The sequence below is a fragment of the Lethenteron reissneri genome, chromosome 36 (assembly GCF_015708825.2).
Source record: "Lethenteron reissneri isolate LAM-NWPU_2019-01 chromosome 36, ASM1570882v1, whole genome shotgun sequence".
Taxonomy (NCBI): Eukaryota; Metazoa; Chordata; class Hyperoartia; order Petromyzontiformes; family Petromyzontidae; genus Lethenteron; species Lethenteron reissneri.
The window spans coordinates 11,034,329-11,060,452 of record NC_083814.1 but is presented as its reverse complement, the minus strand read 5'-3'; the positions used below and the strand labels follow the sequence as shown (position 1 = coordinate 11,060,452).

The window sequence follows — 26,124 nt, the reverse complement described above, 5'->3', positions numbered from 1 at the left end:
TTTTTTTCATTACCATCGTTGAGTATTTTCAGCATTGCAGAGTAATTTTTTTAAACCTCTAGTCTAAACAAGACCTTGCCGTAAAAAGCAACTTCACTGCCGGTGAGATTCTTTCACGACCGACCGGGCCTCTGTGCCAACAATCGCGTCACGTGAGTATGCAACGCCCGTTGTAATGAGTGCCGCGAAAAAGTGACGTGAGAAAACGAATTACTTGTCGTAACCCTTCGTAACAACGTTCCCTTTCAACTCGCCGCTCAATAAACTCTTTCCCCAACGTCTGTGGAGAGTAAAAAATATGTAAAGAAATTTTTCAAAAATCATAAAAGTATGTTTATCGGACCTGCACGACGGATCGATAACGATCGGCAATTCAGACGACGAGGAAGCAGCAGCAGCAGCACCAGCAGCATCTCTTTTTTTTAAGTAAATGTTTTAATTCACGGTGGCGTCGTCGTTTGAAGTTTTGGACGTGCGGCGGTGTTGGCGGCTTTTGTTGTACTTCGTGTCGCGTCTGCTCTGGTGTCAATTCCCAAACGTGCCCTCCGTGTGTACCTGAATCGTTTTGTTCAATGAAATACTTGTAAGAATTGCAACATCAAAAATGCCCAAAGCTGGACTGATTGTGATCTAACCCAAAAAAACCTTTATTATGAATGATATTGGTCGCGAAAGCCTACGTGTTAAATTATACGGTCGTGTTTCATGATTTTCTCCCCGTTTTGTTTGCATTTGTTTACTCTTTTTCATGTACGCTCTCTTTGTTTTGTAATGAGGCCACCGTGGCCTTTGCCATAGATGTGGCCACACCTCGCTATCGCTTCCTTCCTTCTGCTAGACACCGAAGCTCCCGCACCTCCAGTTAGCACGGTTGGCTACGTACGGTGCGAAAGAAGTACAGCATGCATGCATACAAACGAGCTGCTGAGCACTATCTACGCGGAAATCTCAAGCTCTGTACAAACAGTATCCCTCCACCACCACCGCTCTTAGATTTTCCCCGTTGCGCGACGGACTCTTGAAGACCAATGTCACACATGACGATTCCGGGTTGACTCTTAAAGTCTCGCCACGCCGTCTGGCAGAGTTCAGAATCGGCAAGTTGCCGAAGACGCTTCGGCCACGCGGGGCGAAACGTCGGACGCCGCGCTGAAGAAAGCGCGGCGTGGCCGCGAAAACACGTCGGGAGATCCGTACTGCGGCGCACCGGCGGACAAGCCCACGCAAGTCGTAACCCCGGGTGGTCCATGCGTTTTAGATGACTTAGATGATTTGGCTGCTATAAATTTACACTCGATAAGCCACTTCGTTGAGCTATCGTTTGTGACCAGGTCGCTTCTGAAATAGAAGCCAATAGCACAGTCGGCCTTACCTGGTAAAATAGAAATAGTTAAATTTCGATTTAAAGCTTTCGTGACTGCAGGGATTCATCTTCTTGGTTCTTTCGGTAGAGTCACGTAGAAGGGAATTAATAATATAATAAAAATGAAACATAATAAAATAATAAAAATATAACACTAATAAAATTTCGATTTAAAGCTTTCGTGACTGCAGGGATTCATCTTCTTGGTTCTATCGTTAAAGTCACGTAGAAGGGAAATAATAATATAATACAAATGAAACATGATAAAATAATTCTCACGACGTTTCGGCCACAACGCAAGCAGCCATCCTCAGGTGAAGACCAGGTCTGTCGGGGAGATGCTGTCGTGAGAATTATTTTATTATATTTTATTTTTATTATATTATTATTTCTCTTCTACGTGACTTTACCGAAAGAACCAAGAAGATAGAAATAGTTGCTAGTTGGTAACTAAAATGGCAATCATCGTCATCGACATACGGAGTTTATTTTATTGTATTTTCTGTTGTAAACAGTGCTGCATTACAAATGTAAATATACTTTTTGTTTGTGATATTGCACCACTGCCAATCGCCAAACCCCTCAATTTACTGTACCATTCTTATTTGTCTACCTGCCATCTATCGACCCATCTCTGTGCTAGTCTAACTACAGCATCTTTCTCTGTGTCTAATGAATACGAGGTTAATTAAGGAATAAATCACGCAGGTCCCTTGTGAAAACGAGCTTCGGGGACTCTGCGAGAAATTTCTCGATAAATAATTTTCGTTCGTGGGATGCGCAAAAAAAAAATGAGGGCACAAAATAACGGTGCCCACAGCTACTATCAGCATTGCCCAGGGATCACTCGGCAAACTGCTGACATTTTAAACGGATAGCATTTCAAGTTGCCGCATTGGCAAACTTTGTGCAATGAACAACAGCTTAGTCCTATAAGCACGCAATTTGTTTCCGCAGTCGCCCAGAGAATGCAAATATCTCCCCACGTTTCGGCCGACTGGCCTTCTGGAATTATTATAGTTCGCAGAGGGAAACTCTCTCAGACACGTTGTACTACTCCTGGAGAAGGCCAGTCGACTAAACGATAAACACATTTATTTTTCTCTCGGTGGCCTTAAAAAATAAACGTTATTATCGTACATTTTTTTATGGACTGCTGTTAATCCACTGATTTGTGAAGGCCTTGCCCATGACGTGTCTGTCACGGGAGTTGTTTGACCATGCTTCCCCATGCTGGTCAGTGTGGGTCGGTGAGTGGTGGGGTGGGTCGCGTTTCCAGGCAAGACCGGTTCGGATGTCGCTGGCCACTGATGTTTACAGACTTGGCTGGGGAATCGACTTTAGCTTTGCCGGTTAATAGCACAGTGCGCTAATCACTGCGCCACTGCTCCCCAATGTGTACACAGTATTTTTTTGTAATGGGAGCTATATTCGAAAAATTTGAAATGGATTGGAATAATTACTATACTGCATTGTTACATATGTCTGTTCTTCTTCTTGGTTCTTTCGGTAAAGTCACGTAGAATGGAAATAATAAAATAAAAATAATAATTATTCTTTTATTATTTCCCTTCTACGTGACTTTACCGAAAGAACCAAGATGATGAATCCCTGCAGTCACGAAATCTTTAAATCGAAATATGTCTGTTCTGTCATCAATATGATAGTTGGACAACTAGAAAGGCTTGATGAAGAAAACTAGCAGGGACAGAAATGTGTTTTTTAAGAAGAAATGTTTAACATTTCATGGGCAAGAGCAGCATGAGTAACATGAATGTACTATGGCGAGCAGCAGGGTACGCAGCAAGAACATTAATCAGAATAATTTGAGAAAGCCACCGTTTGATTTCTTGGACATGTAATGAGAAAACAAGAGACTGAAGTTGAAATGTTTTGACTGGGAAAATTGTCGGCACACGAATTCGGGGATGACGGCGAGTGAAGTTACGTAAGCAATGTGAAGAAATGTATGCGACGTGGGAAGAGTTTCTGACGCCATGCTGGTGAGTAATCAGCACCGATGGACTCTTTGGTTCTTTTGGTAAAGTCGCGTATAAAGAGAAAATAATAAATTAAATACTAGCATACGACGTTTCGATTGCAACACAAGCAATCATCATCGGGTATAAATGAAATAGAAACACAAATCTAGTATACTTAGAAATGTAATGTAATACAACAGAGAGTCGGATAACATAACAGTCAACACATTACATTTCTAAGTATACTAGATTTGTGTTTATTATTTCATTTATACCTGATGATGATTGCTTGTGTTGCAATCGAAACGTCGTATGCTAGTATTTAATTTATTATTTTCTCTTTATACGTGACTTTACCGAAAGAGTAATTCATGCAGTCACGAAAGCTCCAAATTAAGTAAGCACCGATGGAGCTGAATGGAAGGAAGGTGCCATGATCACCGATGACTTTGAGCGAGAACGTGGCCTCGCATAGAGCCAGAGATCGTTCTAAATCGAACCGTTGTTAATTGTAGAAGGAGCCGTCCATAAATGACGTCATGCGATTTTGGACGATTTTTGACCCCCCCCTCTCTTTGTCACATGACGTCACAAAAACTCAGACCCCCCCTCAAACATGACGTCACAAAGCTCTGCCCCCCCTAAATAAAACATGCTTCAAATCGCTTTAAACTATTGTCCTATTGTCATTGTAGTGCGTATTTAATGTGCCGCTGCATCCTGATGTTGAAGGAGAAAACATTTATTAAAAAGTCTATTTAATTGAGTAGAACGTGTTGTCTATGTATTTAAAGTTGCGCATTTTGATGTTACGTCACATTTATCACCCCCCCCCTCATCACAAATGTCTGCCCCCCCCCCCCCCCCAGGTGCGTGACGTCATTTATGGACGGCCCCTTATCCATCTGTCTTAAAACAGCAGCGGGATTCAAGAAACGTCCTTGCAATCGCGACGATGCCCCCCCCCCCTTCTCCCCTCATCTCCCTCACCTCTCTTTTTTTTTACGATCAGTGGAAACAAGAAGATGCTCGGTGTATTCGACACTTTGCTTCGTTCATCATTTCGTAAAAAAAAAATTATTACTAAAATTTTTAAACTTTGCTTTATGTACACCCCCACCTCTCTCGCCCTCTCTCGTTCTGCACGCAGCCCTTCTCGCAGTCCGACAGCCTCCGACGGGTAGCTGACCTCTCTGACCCCACCACCGTTCTCTCCCCCTCTCTCCGTGTCTCTCCCCCCCCCCCCTGCCGCGGGTTGACGGTGTCCCAGGCGTAGACGACGTCTTCGTGTTCGTGAGCGCCTACCGGCAGGCGGTGGCGTCGTGCGCCCGCCGGGACGAGCGCATCGGGCGCGCGGTGCGCGTGGCCGGGCGCGCCACCTTCTTCACCTCCTTCACCACCGCCTCGTCGTACGCGGCCAACGGCTTCTCGCAGGTGCGGGGGGGGGGGGGCTGGTGAGGGGGGGGGTTGGTGAGGGGGGGTGAGGGGGGTTGGTGAGGGGGGGGGAGGGTGAGGGGGGAGGGTGAGGGGGGGGTTGGTGAGGGAAGGGTGGGGCTGGTGAGGGGGGGGGAAAGGGGAGGGGGGGTTGGTGAGGGGGGGGGAGGGGGGGTTGGTGAGGGGGGGGGTGTGAAGGGAGGGGGGTTGGTGAGGAGGGGTTGGTGAGGGGAGGGGAAGGGTGAGGGGGGGTTAGTGAGGGGGGGTTGGTGAGGGAGCAGTGGGTTGGTGAGGGGGATTGGTGAGGGGAGGGGAAGGGTGAGGGGAGGGGGGGTTGGTGAGGGGGGGGGTTGGTGAGGGAGCAGTGGGGGGGAGAAGGGTGAGGGAGGGGTGGGGAGGTGAGAGAAGGGTGTTTTGGTGAGGGGAGGGGGGGATTGGTGAGGGGAGGGTGGGTTGGTGAGGGGGAGGTTGGTGAGGGAGGGGTGGGTAGGTGAGGGGAAGGGTGAGGGGGGGGGATTGGTGAGGGGGGGGGGATTGGTGAGGGAGCAGTGGGCTGGTAATGGGGGTGAGGGAGGAGTTGGGGGTAGAAGGGTGAGGAAGGGTTTGGTGAGGGAAGGGGGAGGTTGGTGAGGGATGGGTGGGTAGGTGAGGGGGGGGGGGTTGGTGAGGGAGGGGGGGAGGAAGGGTGGGTTGGTGAGGAGATAGGTGTGCTAACAAGTGCTTGTGTGGGTGGGTGACTTGTGTAAGTTGTGGGGTGGGTGAGTGTGTTATTATGCAACTGATGAAAAACAGAACTTTTTAATCTCCCAAGAAGACTGACAGATTTCTCAGGACAGCTATCTCCTCAACAAAAGGATGACGATCCTTGGAAAGCCAGGACAGGTGGCAACCTTAGCATCTCCCAAAGTGAGAGGTTTAAAGTGTGGGTGAGTGCGTTGGCGAGTGGATGATTGAGTGGATGAGTGGGTGGATGAGTCTGCGGTGTTAAGGGGTGGTGAGTTAGAGGGCAGGAAAGTGTTTGAGAGTTCGTGTGTGCGAGCAATGTGCGTGTGTTAGGTCGCCTCAGTCTCAAATGAGTACCTGGAGCGGTGTGTAAACATCAGCGCGGGGGAGACAAAGACGGTCGGGCGTGATGTTGGCCACCCACCCCATTGTGCGCCATGCCGGCTTTCTTCACAGGTGCTCACTAACGACACTTGCCCCGACACAGTCAATCTGGGCTGTATTGTCTTTGTGTGATCGTACAGTGGTTCACACACCACACAAGCTTACGATCCCGTAACGCAGGATTCCCATTCCAGACTCCGCACGACAAAAAGCTTTGCATTTGTTTCTGCACCGGATCTTCCTTTAGGTCATTGTAGCCTCAAAAAATGTGTAATATGGGGGCGATCTGCGAATCATCCTTTTTGTTTGCGCGTGTGTGCGTGGTGTGTGTGTGGTGTGTCTGGGTGTGTGTGTGTGGTGTGTGTGGTGTGTTTGCGTGCGTGTGCGTGCGTTTGTGTGGCGTGTGTGTGTGGGTGCGTGTGTCTGTGTGGCTGCGTGGGTGCGTGCGTGTGTGCGTGCGTGTGAGTGCGCGTGTGTGTGCGTGGTGTGTGTGGTGTGTGTGGTGTGTATGCGTGCGTGTGTGTAGCGTGCGCGTGCGTGGTGGTGTGTGTGTGGTGTGTATGCGTGCGCGTGCGTGCGTGTGTGTGGCGTGTGTGCGTGGTGTGTGTGTGGTGTGTGTGCGTGCGCGTGCGCGCGTGTGTGTGGCGTGTGTGCGTGGTGTGTGTGTGGTGTGTATGCGTGCGCGTGCGCGCGTGTGTGTGGCGTGTGTGCGTGGTGTGTGTGGTGTGTGTGCGTGCGTGGGTGGGTGCGTGCGCGCGCGTGTGTGTGTGTGCGTGCACGTGTGTGTGGGTGTGTGGGTGCGTGCTTTATTTGGAGTGGCCCCGCGAGTGTCTCTTGTTCACGCCGGGTGAACAAGCGGAGTGAAAACACGGCGCGCTGCTCTTGCGCGTTTGTTGCTTTGTTGCTTGCGTGTGCAATAAGTGGGCAAAAACTTTGACCCGTCGAGAGATGAACGTTGCCATTAGTCAGGAAGAAAGTCAATACACGGCGCAGTGGGGACGACAGCGGTGGCGGTATTGGAGAATAAACTCCCCGCAGCGTCCCGGATGTCTGGTGACGTTCCTCGTGGTGGGTGCTGGAGGCGCGCAGTCGCGCGGACAAATGACCGCCGCATTTTTATCATCGCCATTATGACATGGTGACATGAATGGTGCCCGTTTTCGAAATACACTCTGTGGAAATTCGTGGACCGTGCAGTGTGCGCACAGGTGTGTGTGTGTGTTTGTGTGTTGTTTTTTGTGTGTGTCATGGTCATGGGGGGGATATTTGTCATGGGGAGGGGTGGCACAGTGGTTAGTGTGCTGTGCTCCAAACTGAGAATCCATTGAAATTGAGAGAAACAGAAATAACTTAAATCGTTCTGACAGCTACAGGCTAAGTGCGGCCTGGAAGCGAATTATTAAATACATACAATTACAATTCCTTATAAGAGAAACAAATACCAATGAATAACAATTGAATGATTACCAATCTATATAATTACAATACCCTCCCTCTCTTTGCCTCGAATCACTGCACCAAATTGAATTAAATGATGACGTCACCCTGCTGCTGCTCTATTTAAGACCGGGAGCAACAGGAGAGCTTCACCATTCCTGCCCGATGAAGCTGATTGTAATTATCAGCGAAACGTCGTACTACGCAAATTCTAAAATGCTGTTGATTCTCTCTTCAACACACCGGTGGGCTAAAGAAGTCAATTATTTTGTCCTTTGAAAAAACGTGACACATTTTGTACTGTTTGGCCGTGTCGGGTGGTGGAGGGTTACGACACATTTATAAATAAAGCGATCTAACCCAAAAACCTATATTATGAATAATATTGGTTGCGAAAGCCTACGTGTTAAACTGACAGAGCCAAGTTCGATTCCCGTTCACGGCCATCAACACCAGTAACGATTGTTTGAGCCGGTCCTGGGCCTCCCCTAGGGTCGACTCAGCCTCAAATGAATACCTGATGCAGTGTGTAAACATCGCTACTAGGTAGGCAAAGGTGGCCGGCTTGATGCTATCCACCCACTCCATCGTGTGCCGTGTCGGCCTTCATATGTGCTCCCTAACAGAACTTGCCCCAAAAGTCTGTTAAGGCTATACGGGGAATCTTTGTCTATGTTTGTCATGTGCTGTATCTGCGGAGCGGATGCATTAACAGCGTAATTTGCCGGCTGCGTTTCATTTTCTGGTGGCCCTGAATCTACCCTGACCATTGTGCACACATCAATAACAATTATTATGATTCCGCTTGTTTACCCAGGAGAGCATCAGGGTGGGTCCTGCCAAGTTTTTTTTGTGGTCGGAGCGAAGGTTGCTATGTGTCCATTAAGAGTGTTTTTTTGGGTTAGATCGCGTAAATATATAAATGTGTCGTTAAACCCGCCACCACCCGACACAGACAATTAGGAAAGTTTGTCACGTAAACAAAACGTGCAAATTCGTTACTCGTACACCATTGTGTTGGAGAGTAAAACCATAACATATTCTTTGGGTCTTTCGGTAAAGTCACGTAGATAAAATAATAAAAATGAAAATAAAGTGAATATTCACTTTATGAAAATAAAGTGAATATTCACTTTATTTTCACTTTATTATCATTTTTATTATTTTATTGTTCTATCTACGTAACTTTACCGAATGACCCAAAGAATATGAATCCCTGCAGTCACGAAAACTTCAAATCTAGATCGAGTACAACGTTACACCGGTAATTACAGCGAGCATCATCAAGCGACAGCCAGATTTTTGGAGAAATCCTCCTGTTTTATTCTTAAATAGAGGGATAAATGTGATGTCGTCACCTGTGAATCAAGAAGGTGCGAAGGCCAGAGAGGGGTGGGTTAATGTATGCTCTGTGTGTTGCCCAATTGAGTTATTTGTGGGTTAATTTGATCAAATTTGGACCGTGACTCTGGCACACAATGGCTTACGCTTGCGAATGATGCCACTGTAAAGCAAAGGGCGTGTATTTTGATGGTTAATACACCCGCAGAATATTAATCGGGGTAGTCGCCAAAGATTCGAACCCGTGAACCTCTGCAGCTAATCGGCAAGGCTGTGAACCACCCCCATTAATAATTACACCGCTAATTTACCCAGGATAGCTCTGGCCCTCGAAGTGGGATTTCGGTCAAATTTCATTCGTGAGGGCTTGGCTTCTGTGGGTAGCCTGGCGTACCGGGAGAAAACCATGCCTAAAGAGGGGGTGACATGCAAATCACCACACAGGTGGATTCAACCCATTGCTGTGCTGGCCACCTTGCTGGCTAAGCGAGCCTAACAACACCGTTTCATCTCAAGCAGACCCCCATCCAATACCAACTAGGCTCACCCATATTCTTTGTTTTTTTCGGTAAAGTCACGTAGGTAAAAAATTAAAATTAATAAAAGTAAAATAAAAATAGGCTCACCCACCCGGGCTAGATTCCGAGATCTGACGAAATCAGACGAATTCAGTGTGATCCGGTTGTAGTAGCTTCTTGAACCAACCTGCCTGCGGAGTAGGAATACCATAACCAGCAATGGGGGAAACAGAGGTGGCCACGCATGCTCGGTGACTGGTCTTTGTGCGTCTCTGTGAGTTCCGCTTGCCCGCCCGCCCACCATCTGTGAGTGTGGGTGGGGGAGGGGTGATCTTCATGTTTTGTCTTTGCCATTCGAACGCCGGTCGCTGTTGTGTCCCGTCCCACCCCACGCCACCTCAGATCCCGGCTGTGCGTGACTTTGGGCTCTTCATGGCGCTGCTCGTGGCGGTGTGCTGGCTGCTTGCCGCGATTATGATGCCCGCCGCGCTGAGCCTCTGGGATCGCCACTCGCACGGGGCCGATCCTCCCAGGTGAGAAGAGCGGTCGTCGTGGCGAATCCGTGCGTGTGACTGTCTCAGATCGAAGTGAAGCTACCAAACCTCTGGGCAGCTCAGCTGGGCGAGGTGCCAGCTGCTCCCTCATCTAGCCCCGTCCACTCTTACAGCCACACACCCACTCATCCACTAACCCCCCCGCTCCCGCCCACACAACAAGTTAACCCTATTCACTGATTTTGGATTACACCTTCTGCTCATATGCCCTCCCTACTCCACTGCCAGTCCAGCCTACTGCTCAGGTAGCCCCACCCACTAGTCAAATAGCCCCACCCACTAGGCAGGAGCCCCACCCACTACTCAGGTAGCCCCACCCACTAGGCAGGTGCCCCACCCACTTTTCAGGTAGCCCCACCCACTACTCAGGTAGCCCCACCCACTACATAGGTAGCCCCACCCACTAGGCAGGAGCCCCACCCACTACATAGGTAGCCCCACCCACTAGTCAGGAGCCCCACCCACTACATAGGTAGCCCCACCCACTACTCAAGTAGCCCCACCCACTACTCAGGTAGCCCCACCCACTACTCAGGTAGCCCCACCCACTACATAGGTAGCCCCACCCACTACTCAGGTAGCCCCACCCACTACTCAGGTAGCCCCACTCACTACTCAGGTAGCCCCACTCACTACTCAGGTAGCCCCACCCACTACTCAGGTAGCCCCACCCACTACTCAGGTAGCCCCACCCACTACATAGGTAGCCCCACCCACTAGGCAGGAGCCCCACCCACTACATAGGTAGCCCCACCCACTACTCAGGTAGCCCCACCCACTACATAGGTAGCCCCACCCACTACTCAGGTAGCCCCACCCACTACTCAGGTAGCCCCACCCACTAGTCAGGTGGCCCCACCCACTACTTAGGTAGCCCCACCCACTACTCAGGTAGCCCCACCCACTACATAGGTAGCCCCACCCACTACTCAGGTAGCCCCACCCACTACATAGGTAGCCCCACCCACTAGGCAGGAGCCCCACCCACTACATAGGTAGCCCCACCCACTACTCAGGTAGCCCCACCCACTACATAGGTAGCCCCACCCACTACTCAGGTAGCCCCACCCACTACATAGGTAGCCCCACCCACTACTCAGGTAGCCCCACCCACTACATAGGTAGCCCCACCCACTACTCAGGTAGCCCCACCCACTACTCAGGTAGCCCCACCCACTACTCAGGTAGCCCCACCCACTACATAGGTAGCCCCACCCACTACTCAGGTAGCCCCACCCACTACATAGGTAGCCCCACCCACTACTCAGGTAGCTCCACCCACTACATAGGTAGCCCCACCCACTACTCAGGTAGCCCCACCCACTACTCAGGTAGCCCCACCCACTACTCAGGTAGCCCCACCCACAAATCAGGGAGCCCCACCCACAAATCAGGTAGCCCCACCCACGTAGCCCCACCCACTAGTCAGGTTGCCCCACCCATGCTCAGGGAGCCCCACTTACAACTGTACTTGGATGGCTTTGCCCAATTCATGAGATGAGCACGAGGGCCCAATCTTAACTTTCGCGAGTTCTTTGCGATACAGTGACAGCGTTTCTGACGCGCAGATGGGTACAAAGAGAGACCTCGATAGACGCAGAAATCTGGTTGAGGCACTAGTTGACAAAGCCACGGAGAGAGACACAAAGGCACTGACCGAGATTGACATGGCAACACGAGCCAGAGATCTGGAGGGAGGCACGGATGCAGATACATACGTAGAGATTGTATCATCGCCAACATTACTCAACTGACGTGGTAATCAATGAGTAAAAATAATTCTTGACTTAAAGCTTTCATGACTGCAGGAATTCATATTCTATGGGTCTTACGGTAAAGTCACGTAGATAGGTTCAAAGAAAATCTACGTGACTTTACTGAAAGATGCATAGAATAAGTAAAAAACAAGTTTTCTGATTGGTACTTAACGGGCCTGAAAGGGAATTGGTTAGAGGCAGGGAATTGAAGGGATTGAAAGAGAAATATGAAAATGGAAAGAGCGGGAAACGTAGGATGATTGACAGGATGGACGGTTGGAATTCGTTTGGAAAAGTGGAAGGTGATTGGCTGGAGAGAAAGCAGGTCAAGGAACCTTCGGGAAAGGGGCTTGAGGGATATATGAAGGGGAAGCGAGGGAGTTCGGGACGCTTGGAGTGAAGGGAATCCATGACGACCGTGTCTCGTTCTGGAAGAAATAAAGACTCAATCTTGATTTGAAGCTTTCGTGACTGCAGGAATCCATACTCTTTGGTTCTTTTGGTAAAGTCACGTATATATAAGGTCGGGTCTCTTGGGACTTCTCTTTAATTGATACAGCAATTGTGCTGTGACGGTTCCACCTGAAGACGGAAGGTTGTGTTGCCTCCGAAACGTCGTGATTTATAACATTTTTATTATTATTATTTATTTTTTACCTACGTGACTTTACCGAAAAAAACTAAGAGTATGAATTCTTGCAGTCACGAAAGCTTCAAATCTAGAATTAACGTCACGTAGGTTTAAAATAAAATAAATCACGACGTTTCGGGCGCAATACAAGCGTCCGTTATCAGGTGTTTTGCCCGAAACGTCGTGATTAATTTTATTTTCTACCCACGTGACTCTACCGAAAGAAATAAAGACTCCTATTATTGAATGCTACTGTATCAGGTGTCACTACACATTGATGAACTTAAAGCTACTCGGAGAAAGATACAAGGAGAAAGGGAGATGCACAGTGTGATGTAGATATAGTTTGCGTAGAGCCAGACGCCCACAGATTCTGCAAATTAATTCCTCTCCCTTTCCCTTCGTGGATTGCCATCGATCTCGCTTACCTCCGACAGTAACTTCGGAGTCACCTCTTTGGTGTAAGGTCAAAGGGCAGAGGAGGTCGGAGGTCATCGGTCAAGGAAAAGGGGTGGCAATGAAACGTATACAACATGCCAGAAGACATGTGGGTATATAGGGTATCTCAGTAGATGTATAACGAGCACAAATTCATAAGACCGTACAGAGAAATATCAGAAATCAAAGGCAGAATGCAATACACAGGGGCGGAACAGTGGCGCATTGGTTATGGCTCCATACTGTGAAACCTGACAACCTGAATTCCATTCCCTGCCATAACTAACACCAGTGGCTAGTGACATCTAAACTTCCATTCATCCAGCCCGCAATGATGAGCGCGGTGAAGTATGGCGAAACAGCCCCCATGATCAACACGGCATGGGGAGGCCTCGATCCAGCAGCGGATTGACAAAGGCGTTGCAAATATAAACCGTATTATTATTATTGTAGAATACACGGAGAGTGTACTTCCCAGGAGAGATATGCTTTCTGTCAGATTAATAATTGAGAATAACATATTCTTTTGCGCATATACGGCGGTTGATGAAAACCCAGGAGAGGGGTGTTGTGTATCCCTTTTGAAGCAGCTATACATGAACTAAAGATGACAGATTCCCCCCCCCCTCCCATCACCGACGAGGGTTTATTGATGCGGTGTGTAGCCGCCCGCAAAGATGCGTTGACTACGGAGCTTTGTTGAGCTGTGTGCAACAACGTGTTTTCGCTCAGGTTTCGCATTTTTATCGCCGCCGCCACACTCACGGAACACGGTCTAGTTCAGGCTCGGCTCCCGGATCACGGTCGTGGCACGAATGAGCCGTCTTGAAGCCGCGGGCTTAAAAGCCGTGCGCTTAACTTAAGCTCAGAAGTTTCATCGTGGTCCGAGTGAGCCTGAGCCAAGTCAACGTCCGGGTCGCTCACGCGAATTTGAAAGCCAGCGAGCGGCTTGTACCTGAGCTGAGCCACAATGAGGAATACGGCCCTGAATCTACACTCGGCTAATTCGTACATTTGATTTATGTCCCCCCTCCAATCCCCCCTCTCCTTCTCCAGTTCCAATTGTGTTATTGAGGTATTGTTTTTTTGCAGTTGCTGAGTACAGGCACAAATGGCCAAAACACAAACATCATCATCATATATATTTTGTTTCCAGAAAAAAGGGGAAAACCTATTATGATATTATAACAAACATAATCGTATTGTTTTCTTTGGGTCTTTCGGTAAAGTCACGTAGATGGTTCAAAGAAAATTAAAAATATTATTTTTCCAAAGAATATGGATTCCTGCAGTCACGAAAGCTTCAAGTCAAGATTCATCATCGTATCTATTAGCGTTCCAGACAATATTATCGAGGAGCATTTGATTTAGCAACACACTGTGGACCTGTTTGAAATTGATAAGGAAACGCTGCTCGATTACTAGACGTTGTCGACAGGAGCACTTCATATTGAGTATGGGGCTTCATCTTCTTGGTTCTTTCGGTAAATTCACGTAGAAAGAAATTAATAAAATAATAAAAATAAAACATAATAAAATAATTCTCACGACGTTTCGGCCACAACGCAAGGGATTCATCTTCTTGGTTCTTTCGGTAAAGTCACGTAGAAAGAAATTAATAAAATAATAAAAATAAAACATAATAAAATAATTCTCACGACGTTTTGGCCACTTGCGTTGTGGCCGAAACGTCGTGAGAATTATTTTATTATGTTTTCTTTTTATTATTTTATTAATTTCTTTCTACGTGACTTTACCGAAAGAACCAAGAAGGTGAATCCCTGCAGTCACGAAAGCTTTAAATCGAAAAATTATGGGGCTTCGTTCAGTGCAATGTTGGTGTCTTGTCGTGAGACGATATGTACGGAGATCTCACAGCGGAGCAGTTTCAACCCCCTTGTGTCAATGAATGGCCCAAGGAAGAGATGTTTTGACAGGGCTCTCTAAAATTGCGAGGGCACGCAAATTGCAGGGCTGCGTCTCCTTTACCTTTCATACACACACATACACACGTGATACCAAGTGTACACTGCATGCATAAAATATGTACACAATGTGTGCTTTTTTTTCGATTTAAAGCTTTCGTGACTGCAGGGATTCATCTTCTTGGTTCTTTCGGTAAAGTCACGTAGAAGGGAAATAATAAAATAATAAAAATAAAACATAATAAAAGAAAATTCTCTAACCGCCTCTACGGGGAGGGATTCCACGTAACTTTGAGATCCTTGAACAAACTCCGGGATAAGAAAGCTCAGCAAAATCGAGTCTCTCACCTTTAAATATACGCTGCCAAGCTTGGTGGTGTTCATTCGGACGCTGTCTTTCCGACAGCCCTGTTCTTTACCTGAGGATGGCTGCTTGCGTTGTGGCCGAAACGTCGTGAGAATTTTATTTTATTATGTTTTATTTTTATTATTCTATTATTTCCCTTCTATGTGACTTCACCGAAAGAACCAAAAAAATGTGTGCTTTGTGTACACCAAAGGACACCTTCGGTTTCTTATCCCTCCTGAAAAGGAAGAAAAAGAAAAAAAAATAACGAATGCGATGAAGATATCTATGTACATCGATAAATAAATTGCCAAACGGAAACGTGAACAATGTAATCGCGACCCCCGCGACACTGCGACCTTTTGAGGTGTTGCGATGGCTCCGCTTTCCCCGAAAACAAATGTGGTGTGGCCTCGCTGGAATTGAGTGGCTTCCACAGTGGCCTCGTGTCAGCCTCCACCAAAATGACGAATCTGCCGCCCACCCACCCACCCACCACACACACCTCACTTCCCGGTTGGAGCACCAGAAATGTAATCAATAAATTACAGAGATGATCTATGGCAGCATTATTCATATTTATTTATTTATTAATTCATTCATTCATTGTTGCATTGATTCATTCGCGATGGAAACCTATTGATCGCTGCAAGTGTAAGTTTAACCCCCCCCGCGCCTAAAATAAGGGGAATTTGGGGGAAAAAATTGCAACCATTGTTTTAGTGATGTGTGTTTTCGGAATGAGCCCCGTGTTATTCGGTGCAATGTCTGACGTTTCGTGCTGGGAGCTTCGACTAAAACGGAGGACATCGTGCCAAACTACACACGGTTAACAGCACGACCGCGAACACCTAAGCAGTAAAAACATCGCTCTTTATTTATGACCATGCATAACTTCTATTTTGCGCGAGGCAAAAAATTACTTCGAGAATCGTGAGGTTTGACGAAACTTCCGAAACAGGTCGTTACACTTAATCATACGTTCGGGGGCTGTGAATTATTAAAAGGGTTTTGGGAATTATTCTGTAGCATTTATTTTTTGGCTGGTGACACGTTGATTACGGTAGTTTGTTAAATAAATCTATCAGGTGCTATTTCATACATTTGGTGGTGGGCCATTTATATGATTTAAAGCCTCGAGGTCCACTCTGTCTCTGCCTTTTTCCTCTTCGCCCCGCCAAGACAAAATGCTTCACTCGCCAGTAATGGCCATTTGCCGTCATCGTTTTTGCACCCGTCTTCAATGATATAATAGTAATTGATTACGTTTGGTATTCCTGCCGTTCCTATTATACAGCACAGGGCTATGTTTCGCAGATAAGTATAGTCTGCCAGCAGGGGATGATATTGCCGTGTGGTTTTACCCAATTTCATAAATGTGCGGATAATTCCTCAAATTCGTCAAGAAAAAAATCGGTAAACCGTCACGCCGGCATGCATGGAAAATGTTGTTTTTATTTTAAATCGGGTCGTTGAATTTTATTCTTTTTTAATTTCCATCGTGAGGCAGATGTATTTGTGGTTGATGCTGTACACCGGCAGTATTAACCAGGGCGGCTGCTGGAATTCGAGTGGCGAACCTCTGCAACAAGCGGCAAAGCGAGCATATCAATTGGCCCGTTTCACTGCCCTAGGGCGCTCTGGCCAATAGAGCTAGTCTACGTACAGTTTGATTCCCGCCACAGCGAGCAAGTACATCTACGCTTGTTTTACCTGCTGTGAACGTAATGGTCTACCCCCTGTGACGTAGCCATTTGGAGGAGTTGGCCATTCCAATAAATGGAAATGAGTTGGGGAGCAGTGGCACAGTGGTTAGTGCACTGCACTATGAACCTGGCGGACCTGGGTTCAATTCCTGGCCATGATGGCTAATGGTCCTCGAATCTCCTTATTTGCCAATGCTCACTAACCAGCATGGTGAAGTATGGTGAAATAGCCTCCGTAATCAACGCAACTTCTGCAAGCCTTAATCCACCAGGGGCTGTAAATTATAACTGTCCCTTTGTGGCTATTGACTGTCCAAGACTGCCTCCTAAAGGTGGTTACGAATCTCAATGCATTCTCACCTGGTTAAATAAAGGCAATGATCCGAAAAAAATAAGAGCTCAATCGATTAACCGTTGATGCAAACCTTGCAACCTTTCAGGAATAAAAAAAACCGAGCCGAGTTATTCCACGCAGTCTCACACTTTCATCGTCTGTCAACCGCAGATGATGGAAACAATACCTTTAAACAAACTATGAAATGAGAATCGGTGCTTATGGAAAGTGTACGGGAAGGCGTAAGAATGAGGCTTTTTTAAATGCACGCCAGCCCTTTAGAGGCAGCATCTTGTTGGGTGATTTAGCGGGGAAAACTGCTCCATTGAAAGTGAGAAAAAAATCCATTCTCTCCGGTAATGGCAATCGTCGCTATTTAAAACTGCCGTGCCTCTCTCCAATGTCTCACTCTGATTTTCCATGACTCGCCACTTTTCTCGCTCTCTCCTCTCCCCGCCTAATAGGCACGACCATAGCCGCACGTCCACCTACACAAACACAATCCCGATTTTAAAGGTGAAAATCCGAAACTCGGGCCGAAATGTACGAAGTTTTGGATTATCCGAATTTTCGTTTTGTTGTGGATTGATACTTAAAATATGAAGGCCAAATAACCCTCGAAGTGGCGAGCCACGAGATACAGAAGGGAGGTGAAGTTGGTAAGGTGTGTGGAATTGCGCTGTGGTATCGGAGGAAGGTGAGTGTGGGAGGAGAGTGCGGGGTGAGTTAAAGAGCAGTACACTGGTAATCTTCTTGGTTCTTTCGGTAAAGTCACATAGAAGGGAAATAATAAAATAATAAAAATAAAACATAATAAATTAATTCTCACGATGTTTCGGCCACAACGCAAGCAGCCGTCCTCAGGTGAAGAACAGGTCCATCGGAAAGACAGCGTCTGAATGCGTTTCAGACGCTACTTTGCGTTGTGGCCGAAACGTCGTGAGAATTATTGTATAATATTTAATTTTTATTATTTTATTATTTCCCTTCTACGTGACTTTACCGAAAGAACCAAGAAGATGAATCCCTGCAGTCACGAAAGCTTTAAATCGAAATACACTGGTAATGTCTGTGAAGACGTGACGATGTGTTCGGAGCCAGCAAGACGGTATTTTACCCAATAATCACATGGGCGCTGAGTCTTTTCATCCTGCGTGGAATTGCTGTGGAAGGAAGCCGCTGAGCTCTGCTCCGTATTTCGTGCGAACAATTGCGAGTTTTGGCTCTGGTCCGATTTGCGAGCGGTGCAAATGGATTCGCTCGCAAATGTGTATATATATTTTGGTGGTGGGGGGGGGACGAGTCAAGCGTGGCGGTAGTAACCCTGAGGCAGCAAGCGAGCGAGCGAGGAGGAGTGCATCAGGTCGGGGTAGGTGGTGGTGGGGGGGGCACAAGCGCGCGACAGAGAAATGAGAATGGGAAGAGTGAGCTGCGGGGCAGCGGAGAATTGAGATTTTTTTTGGGGGGGGCAGCGGCGTTTCAGTTTACGTTGCTAAGGTGAATAGAGAGCGGGGAGAGCCTTCTTTCAAATGGCATCAGTTGCTGAGCACAGGCCCGAAAACTCGAAATGCCAAGCGGTCAACAACATACGGCACCAAAGATAACTGCGAATACGTTTTTTGGCGCCTCCAAATAAGAAAAGTCGGCGGTAATGAATTGACATTAAGGTTTCTGGCCATTGGGCAGCTAAACGTGCGTTACTTTAAGCCAGTTTTTTTAAATTAATGTGACGCATGAAGTGTACCGTCACCTGCGACTGATATCAAGTCACTAACAAAGAGAAGTAATAATGTTAGAGTCTCGCAGTATGGCAGAAATGATGACAAAGGCTACCGCAGTGACTACCTTCGACTAGTGCAATCCTCTCACGTCAGGAATCTGGCAGCATGGTCGGAGCATGTCTGTGTGTGTGTGACGGTGACAGAACATGAATGCGTATTTTTTTGTAAAAGTAAAAAAACACATACGCTGAAAACGTAAAAATAAAATGTACGTTGTGCAGAGTAGATGCACGATTATTCCTTTCTTTCTTACGAGACTAGCCCTTCGCACTCGTTCCGTTGTCACGTACCGTGCGCTAGCACACACACACACGCGCACGCGCGCACGGGCACGCGCGGACGTGGATGGGAGAGCGAAGAGAGAAGCAGGTTTCGCTCCGCGCGACGGGAAGTCTCCCGCCCGAGTCGGCGGCGTCGTTGTCGTCGTGGCGCGTGCGGGAGGACAACGAACGCGCACGGCGGCGGGAGTAGTCAACGACAAATCCAGGGGTAAATACACGCGGTGAGAACCAGACGCGAGGGTGAAACCAGAGGGGGAGGGGGTGTCGAAGAGGGCGAGCGAGCGAGAGAGAAAAGCTTCACCACATCCACACCGCTCTAACCCAATCCATCAGTTTAATAACACTCCCCTGCCTCTAAGAAAGCCTATTAAGATTTAAACTGAAGGTGATAACATTATCGCCGCTCTCTCCCCTGCCACCGTCGCTGCCCCGTCCCGTGCTACGCCACCAGGCACGCTCGCAACCCTCCGGCCCAATCGACCGCTGCTCCAGAGATCATTCGCTGTGTAAATTATTCATCTTGTTTTTTTTATCTCATCATCATTCTTCGCGGGAAGTTGCGTTATCATCGAGGGAAGGTGTTGATTTTAAATTGTGTACGCTTGCTAATTTGCGCCTTCTCTCGGTTGATGGATTATTTTCTTTTTCCCACCCCTTCTTTCCCCCTCCTCCTCCTTAAATGAAATCGTTTGTTACATCATCACATTTTTGCACAGAGGTATTTAATTGGCAGCCAACCCACCAAATTGTCACCTGTGTAAATAAGACATTTTATCACACAAAGGCTGCTAGCGGGAGGGATGTGTAATGTGTGGTCATAAAATGTTTTTTTTACTTTTCACTCGCATTAAGACATTCTGCTGTTGAAAGTGCCCATGGTAATATTGTCACAGGAATTAAGGACAGAGTCATTTTCAGAAAGAAAAAAAAAGCTCAAACTGACAGGCTAATTATGTACCATTACACTTTAAAAGAAATTACATTCAGGATTAACCCTTTTACTGGGGGCAAATAAAGATTCCGCACGAGCTTTATGTTCTCTTTCTCACAACCGCACCCATTTACCCGGCACCACCGAGCCAGACGGTGGTGACGGTGGCCACGTGGCAACGTTCCCCATAATCCGCCAGTGTGGAGGCGAGGATTTGGTAGATCGCATTGATGTTGCGAATCCCCTTGCCGTGGGCTGTGAGCTGCCCCGTGTATCTACTCCCTGGTGGTATCAGCAAAGTGCCCACTAGCATCATCTCCCCCCCTGTGTTTAGCTTGTTGTCCTGTGCCCGCTCAACTCTGATTTGAGCAACGGTTGGCTGGGTACGGTGCGAAGGAAGTTCAACGTGTACGTTACTTGCGCGTGCCATCCCGTCGTCTCGCTCGAGCACTTTTCGTTGTGCGTGCAATGACACCGTCCTCGGTGGTGGTGCGCAAGCACGAATAACAAACACAACTCCTCCAACGTGGCCGTCGGTGACGCTACGCAAGAGCTGATGAAGGTGGCGTGAGAGGTGGCGTTTTTTGGGCACTGGTCCTCTACCCTATTCTTGTCTCCGTTACCGTCCCGTTTCTATCGTTCCACGTTTCATCAGACGACTTTGTTCTGTCATTTTTACTCCGTTACCCTTCACACATCAATCGGTGAGCGTATTAATTTGCACGCATCATTAAAACGGTGATTCTTTTTTTTGTTGTTCCAGCAGGATTTAGCGGTGTCTATTTGAATAATAAACCACTTTTGTACAAAGTCACTTGAAGCACTGAATTAATTTTAATTAAGCAATTGTCAATGTCCTAGCAACATAATTATTATTTTCATCCCTTTGTCAATTCACCGACGGATCCATTTCTCCCTACGCTTAGTCGGTCACGGGGATTGTTCGACCATACTAAGACCACGCTGGTCAGGTGCAGGTTTGTCAAGGGGAAAGAGAGGGCCTCGGGAACAGGGAACTCAACCGGGGTTAGCCGCGTTTCGTAGCGCAGTGTGCACCACTCCACTGCTCCACACGTACGCGTGTGTAACACATTGTGTATGTGCTCTTAAATGATATTTCCTGCCCGTAAAATGCCGTTGTCCTTTGCTTTACTGTGCAAATGCTGCACAGGAGCGGCGCGAGATGAAGGCGTGACAATGTGGCTTTGCACTTCATTTGTCTGCGCTCCCTTTGACCCAACCGTGCACTTCTGGAATCCAAAGGGAGAATTATGATTGTCCAAACCCCAGTATATATACATATATATAAAGGTGCAGGCTGGGACTTGGTTGCTCATGCCACTGCTGGCAGAAGGAGCCTCCACTACACAGGGCCTTAGAGAGCCCCTCTAAGAGGGTGTTTGGGCCAATTCTTTCACGATGTCCATTCGTATTGGAAACGATGGGAGTACTCGTACTGTGTAACCGCAACACGCGCAATCTGCCACTTGACTCAGTGTTGGTCCACCCGCTGGGTGGACCGAGGATGGGGGTGGGGGTTTAATGAGCTTCCCTATTGTTTTAAAACCGACGCGACAGGCGATATAACTGGCGACCACTGGATTTGGAAGTCCAATGTTGCTACGAATTACGACATAGCAGCATGAAAGAATAAACCAGTGGACACTGCGGGTGGCGTTTTATCGGCGCGTCAAACAGTTTCGCCCGTTCGCGATACACGCAACCGCATTCTGTGCCTGGTGGATTGATAATAACGATGTATGCTAATGATATGCAAGTTGCATGCAAATATTATGTTGAGGCTAATGGAGCTAACAAAACTGTATAAACAAGACAGAAAGGGTGAGAAAATTATACAAATCTTGATGTTCAATAATGGAGGGGGTGGTGGTGGTGGTGGTGTAGGGGGTGGCCAGGTGACTCGGAGGTCAAAGGCCTGAGCTAGCACAACCGAGAACCGAGGATCGAATCCAGGCAGCCGCCTCTGATTAAACTGGCTTCTGAAGTGTAGACAATTTATGGTCTCAGCCTGGTCACCAGTGACTGCACAGATAAACCCAGCCCCTTAGCACATTAAATTTTGGTTTTGCATTAAATTTGGCTAAATTCCAGCCCTTGTGAGAATTAAGAAATATATATGATTGACTATCATGCGGGCGAACATTACTCTCTCTAGCCAGAGGTCGTTTGGAGAGGTCTGAGAAGTTTTTTACCCTTTTATCTGGCAACAAAACTAACACCTTTTTTTTTACAAGGAGTCATGTTTGCATTGACCACAATACCTGCGGTTGGAATGCAAACAAAAAACACAACTCTGATAATGTATGCAGTGTCCTTGAAATTGATTGGTCCACACCCGAGACAGCTTTTCTTAGAGCCTCGTCTCACATGGTGTTGGACCAGATGAGTTGTGTTTTTTGTTTGCATTCCGACCGCAGGTATTGTGGTCAATGCAAACATGACTCCTTGTAAAAAAGGTGTCAGTTTTGTTGCCAGAGTAAAGGGTAAAAAAACAATTATCATATTTTGCTACTGGCAAAGGAGGTTCTAATTGTGTCTCAGAAGTATTTTTGTGATGCCACAAAGGGCGCCATGACTTTTTGAGAGGTCCAATTGGATTCTGCGTCCCGTGATGCGACACCCACTGGCACAGTCGTGATAGAATTTGGTAAATTAGAGTGGTGTAGCGCGATGCATTGATTCACCGATTAAAATCGATTTTGCTCATGATGCTTCTGTAAGATTCGATGCTTTTTTTTGTTCTTATCGATCGATCTGTCCTGCATGCAATGGGTTCACGTGGCCAATTTCACGTCGCTGCATTTGCCTCAATGATTGTTAAAAAAGAAAATTTTAATTGTTGAATTGTATTGGAGAGCACTGCAGAACGTTCAAGAATGATCGAGTCATCTTTTTGGTTCTTTCGGTAAAGTCACGTAGAAGGGAAGTAATACAATAATAAAAATAAAACATAATAAAATACAATTCTCACGACGTTTCGGCCACAACGCAATCAGCCGTCCTCAGGTGAAGACCAGGTCTGTCGGGGAGACAGCTGTCCTTGCAGTCACGAAAGCTTTAAATCGAAAAATGATCGAGTCATCGAATCACTGTAGACATTGTTGGAGGATGAATCGTTAAGTGCTGTATTCAATGGTTTTTGAACTTTGCAACAAAGGTTTAGAGCGTTTGTCCATGAGCTCTGTCTAGTGGGAGGGGGTGGGCTGGCGGGGGGGGGGGGGGGGTACTATAACTGCCGCACAGATGTGATCCAATATTAACGAGACCTTCATATGAGGTTGTGTTGCTATTCGGGACTTGCCCTATCGAAAACTGGCCACGCTGAACAACGGTATAGTGGCCCCAAGCTTGCAGACTCAATCAAACCAGAGCCATGAGGACTAACGTCCTTACAAATCTGCAAATTACTTTTTCCCTGACAAATTCATTTTGCCCTACAATCTCGCTTCCGTACTGCTGATTAAATACTTTCGAAGAAAAACGCAAATTGGGTTGTGTTACATAACCCCATGCGTATGCAATGATTGTTCCCAAACTTGATTGAAGCCCGTCCCCTTAAGTATTATCCTTCAACGGTGTCTGAGGGTGCTTTTGCAGCCCGTAACTATACAGCTATTTTAAACTTACTCTTTGGTTCTTTCGGTAAAGTCACGTCGGTAGAAAAAATAATAGATCACCACGTTTTGATCGCCACACAAGCAATGTTCTTAATTTTTTTTTACTTTTTATTTATTATAAACTTTTTATTTATTTTACCAGGTAAAGCCCACTGAGCTATATATCTCTTTTGCACAAGCGACTTGGCTATCACAAATGATAGCTCAACGAAGTGGCTTATCACGTGGAAATTTACAACAGCCAAATATTCGAAACGCCGTGATGTTGATTCTAAATGTGGAGGGGAACACCGGAGGACCTGAAGAAAAATCCACGCGACCACAGAGAGAGAGAGAGACGCGCAAACTCCAAATATACAACAGGCATCAAGGTCAGGATCAAATCCTCGATCTCCTGTATACCAGGCGAGGTAGTTAACATCTTGCTACCTCCTCTCCCTCTACAGGGAGGGAGAAGAGGAGGTAAAGGTGCAGCCCTGCAATGGCTTGCTCACGCCACTGCTGGCGGCTGGGGTGAGGCTCCACAGCAGGGACTTCAAAGCATTTCTTCCGCACGTCCATGGTGGCCAGACGTCTCGGAAGAGTTGCGGGGGGGGGGTTACCCACACTTTCCCCACGGTGGCAAGATGTTAACTACCTCGCCTGGTATACAGGAGATCGTGGGTTCAATCCTGACCCTGATGCCTGTTGTATATTTGGAGTTTGCGTGTCTCTCTCTCTCTCTCTCTCCCCGTGGTTGCGTCGATTTTTCTCCGTGTTTTCCCCTCCACATTTAGAACCGCGCGTTTAGAGTTTTTGGCCAATATAAATTTCCACGCGATCAGTCACTTCGTTGAGCTGTCATTTGTGGCCATGTCGCTTCCGAAAAAAAATAGCTACGTAGCTCAGTGGGCCCTTACCTGGTAAAATAAAACATAGTTCAGTCTTAGCCCCACCACTCGCAACCTGTCCAATCGATCGCGGTGGATTTTAAGAAATCCCCAAAATTATTTCAACCCACGACGGGATCGAACCGGGGAGCTCCGGCAGCAACGTTGCTCGCCGTTGACACCACGGGAGAGCCACCCCCCCCCCCCCCCCACTTACCCCCACGCTAATCATTTAAGAGGGGAATCAAACGTGGCCTCAGGTTGAGAGGGCTTCATCGTGAGCATTGCCGCCGTGGCTGCCTCTCTTCTTGGTCGTGGCCGCGCAGTTGGAGGCTTTTCCGCCTCTGGCGGGAGGACGCCTCATTAGGCACCGCAATACGGCAGCACTCGCAGGCACACGTCTCGGGCAGAGCCGCTCAAGCCCTGTTAGGCACACCGGGTGGAGCGGGGGGGGGGGGGGAACTCAAACAGCGTTCACTCTCCCGTCATCTCTTCCCGCCCCCCACCCTTCCCCCGCCTCAAGCTCTTGTAATAACCTTGCCCAATTCAAGACACGTGTTACAATATGATCGATTTTGTTCGTGCTGTTCATTTCTGGCCGCTTGACGGTGCGGTGTCATCATCATCATCATCCATTCAATGTCAGCCATGGTCTATTCACTGCTGGATGAAGACCTACCAAATTATGCCATCATCCATTCAATGTTAGCCATGGTCTATTCACTGCTGGATGAAGACCTACCCAATTATGCCATCATCCATTCAATGTCAGCCATGGTCGATCCACTGCTGGATGAAGGTCTACCCGATTTCCCCGTTACCTCTCACAACCCTGCGATGCGGTAGTCCCACCTGGGAACCCCGCAAGAGCGTTTAGTTAATCTTCTGCGTCTTCATGGTCATGGCATTCTCAGACGAGTTGCGTCCCTTGGCTGCCGCTCCGTGATTACCCTTGATCATATTCATGCCTTCGCTTGTCCGATGATATTTTTAGTTAAATGTCATCTTACGTCGTCGTAAATAACGATGGCGATTGCGTGTTACCCCCCCACCCACGCCCCCCCTCCCCTCTCCTCCATACGTGTACTGACTGTATGTAATCTTAGTGTGGCTGCTCTGTTTTTTTAAACAATTATTATTATTACATCTAAACATTTGTACATTTATAACCTTGGTGTGCGAGAGCTCCAACTGTGTAAGATTCAGGAAAAGAGTAATGAAGTTCAATTACCATTGTGCGGAGCCTAAATAGATTATGGAAATGCGTTCAGCTCGGTAAGAAATTGATGCAGTCGAATCAACCGTCGGCTTTGCTGTCGTCAATTCAAACCGGGCACGTGGGGTGGAGCGATGGCTGGCGTAGGTGCTTATGGGCGCGCTACGTTGTGAACCTGCTGATTCGAATTCGATTTCCGAACACGGCTTACATCAGCGGCGAAGCGATGTTTGACGCGGTACCGCCACCCGATACACCGACTCGCACTGACATAGCGTTGTGTGAGGTGTGGGCAAGTAACCGCCACGATTTTGATTTAAAGCTTTCGTGACTGCAGGGATTGATATTCTTGGTTCTTTCGGTAAAGTCACGTAGAAGGGAAATAATAAAACAAAATAAAAAAATGTAATTCTCACGACGTTTCGAATTTTTTTTAATAAAATGTTACAATTTGTTTTTAAATGTTTTCTTGCTGTGGTTTTCACACCTTATGATGATTGTTTGTGTTGCAATCGAAACGTCGTGAGAATTTTAT

At 47.3% G+C, this 26,124-nt stretch overlaps 1 protein-coding gene across 1 annotated transcript in view; it reads left to right on the top strand.

Annotated features, from left to right (window-relative positions):
* The window catches only part of DISP3 (dispatched RND transporter family member 3), a 199,467-nt gene that overhangs the window by 13,049 nt on the left and 160,294 nt on the right, over positions 1-26,124 (top strand). The window contains exons 7-8 of the mRNA XM_061566372.1: positions 4,616-4,779; positions 9,585-9,715. Coding sequence (XP_061422356.1) covers positions 4,616-4,779; positions 9,585-9,715 — 295 coding nt within the window. The remainder of the gene's footprint in view (positions 1-4,615; positions 4,780-9,584; positions 9,716-26,124) is intronic.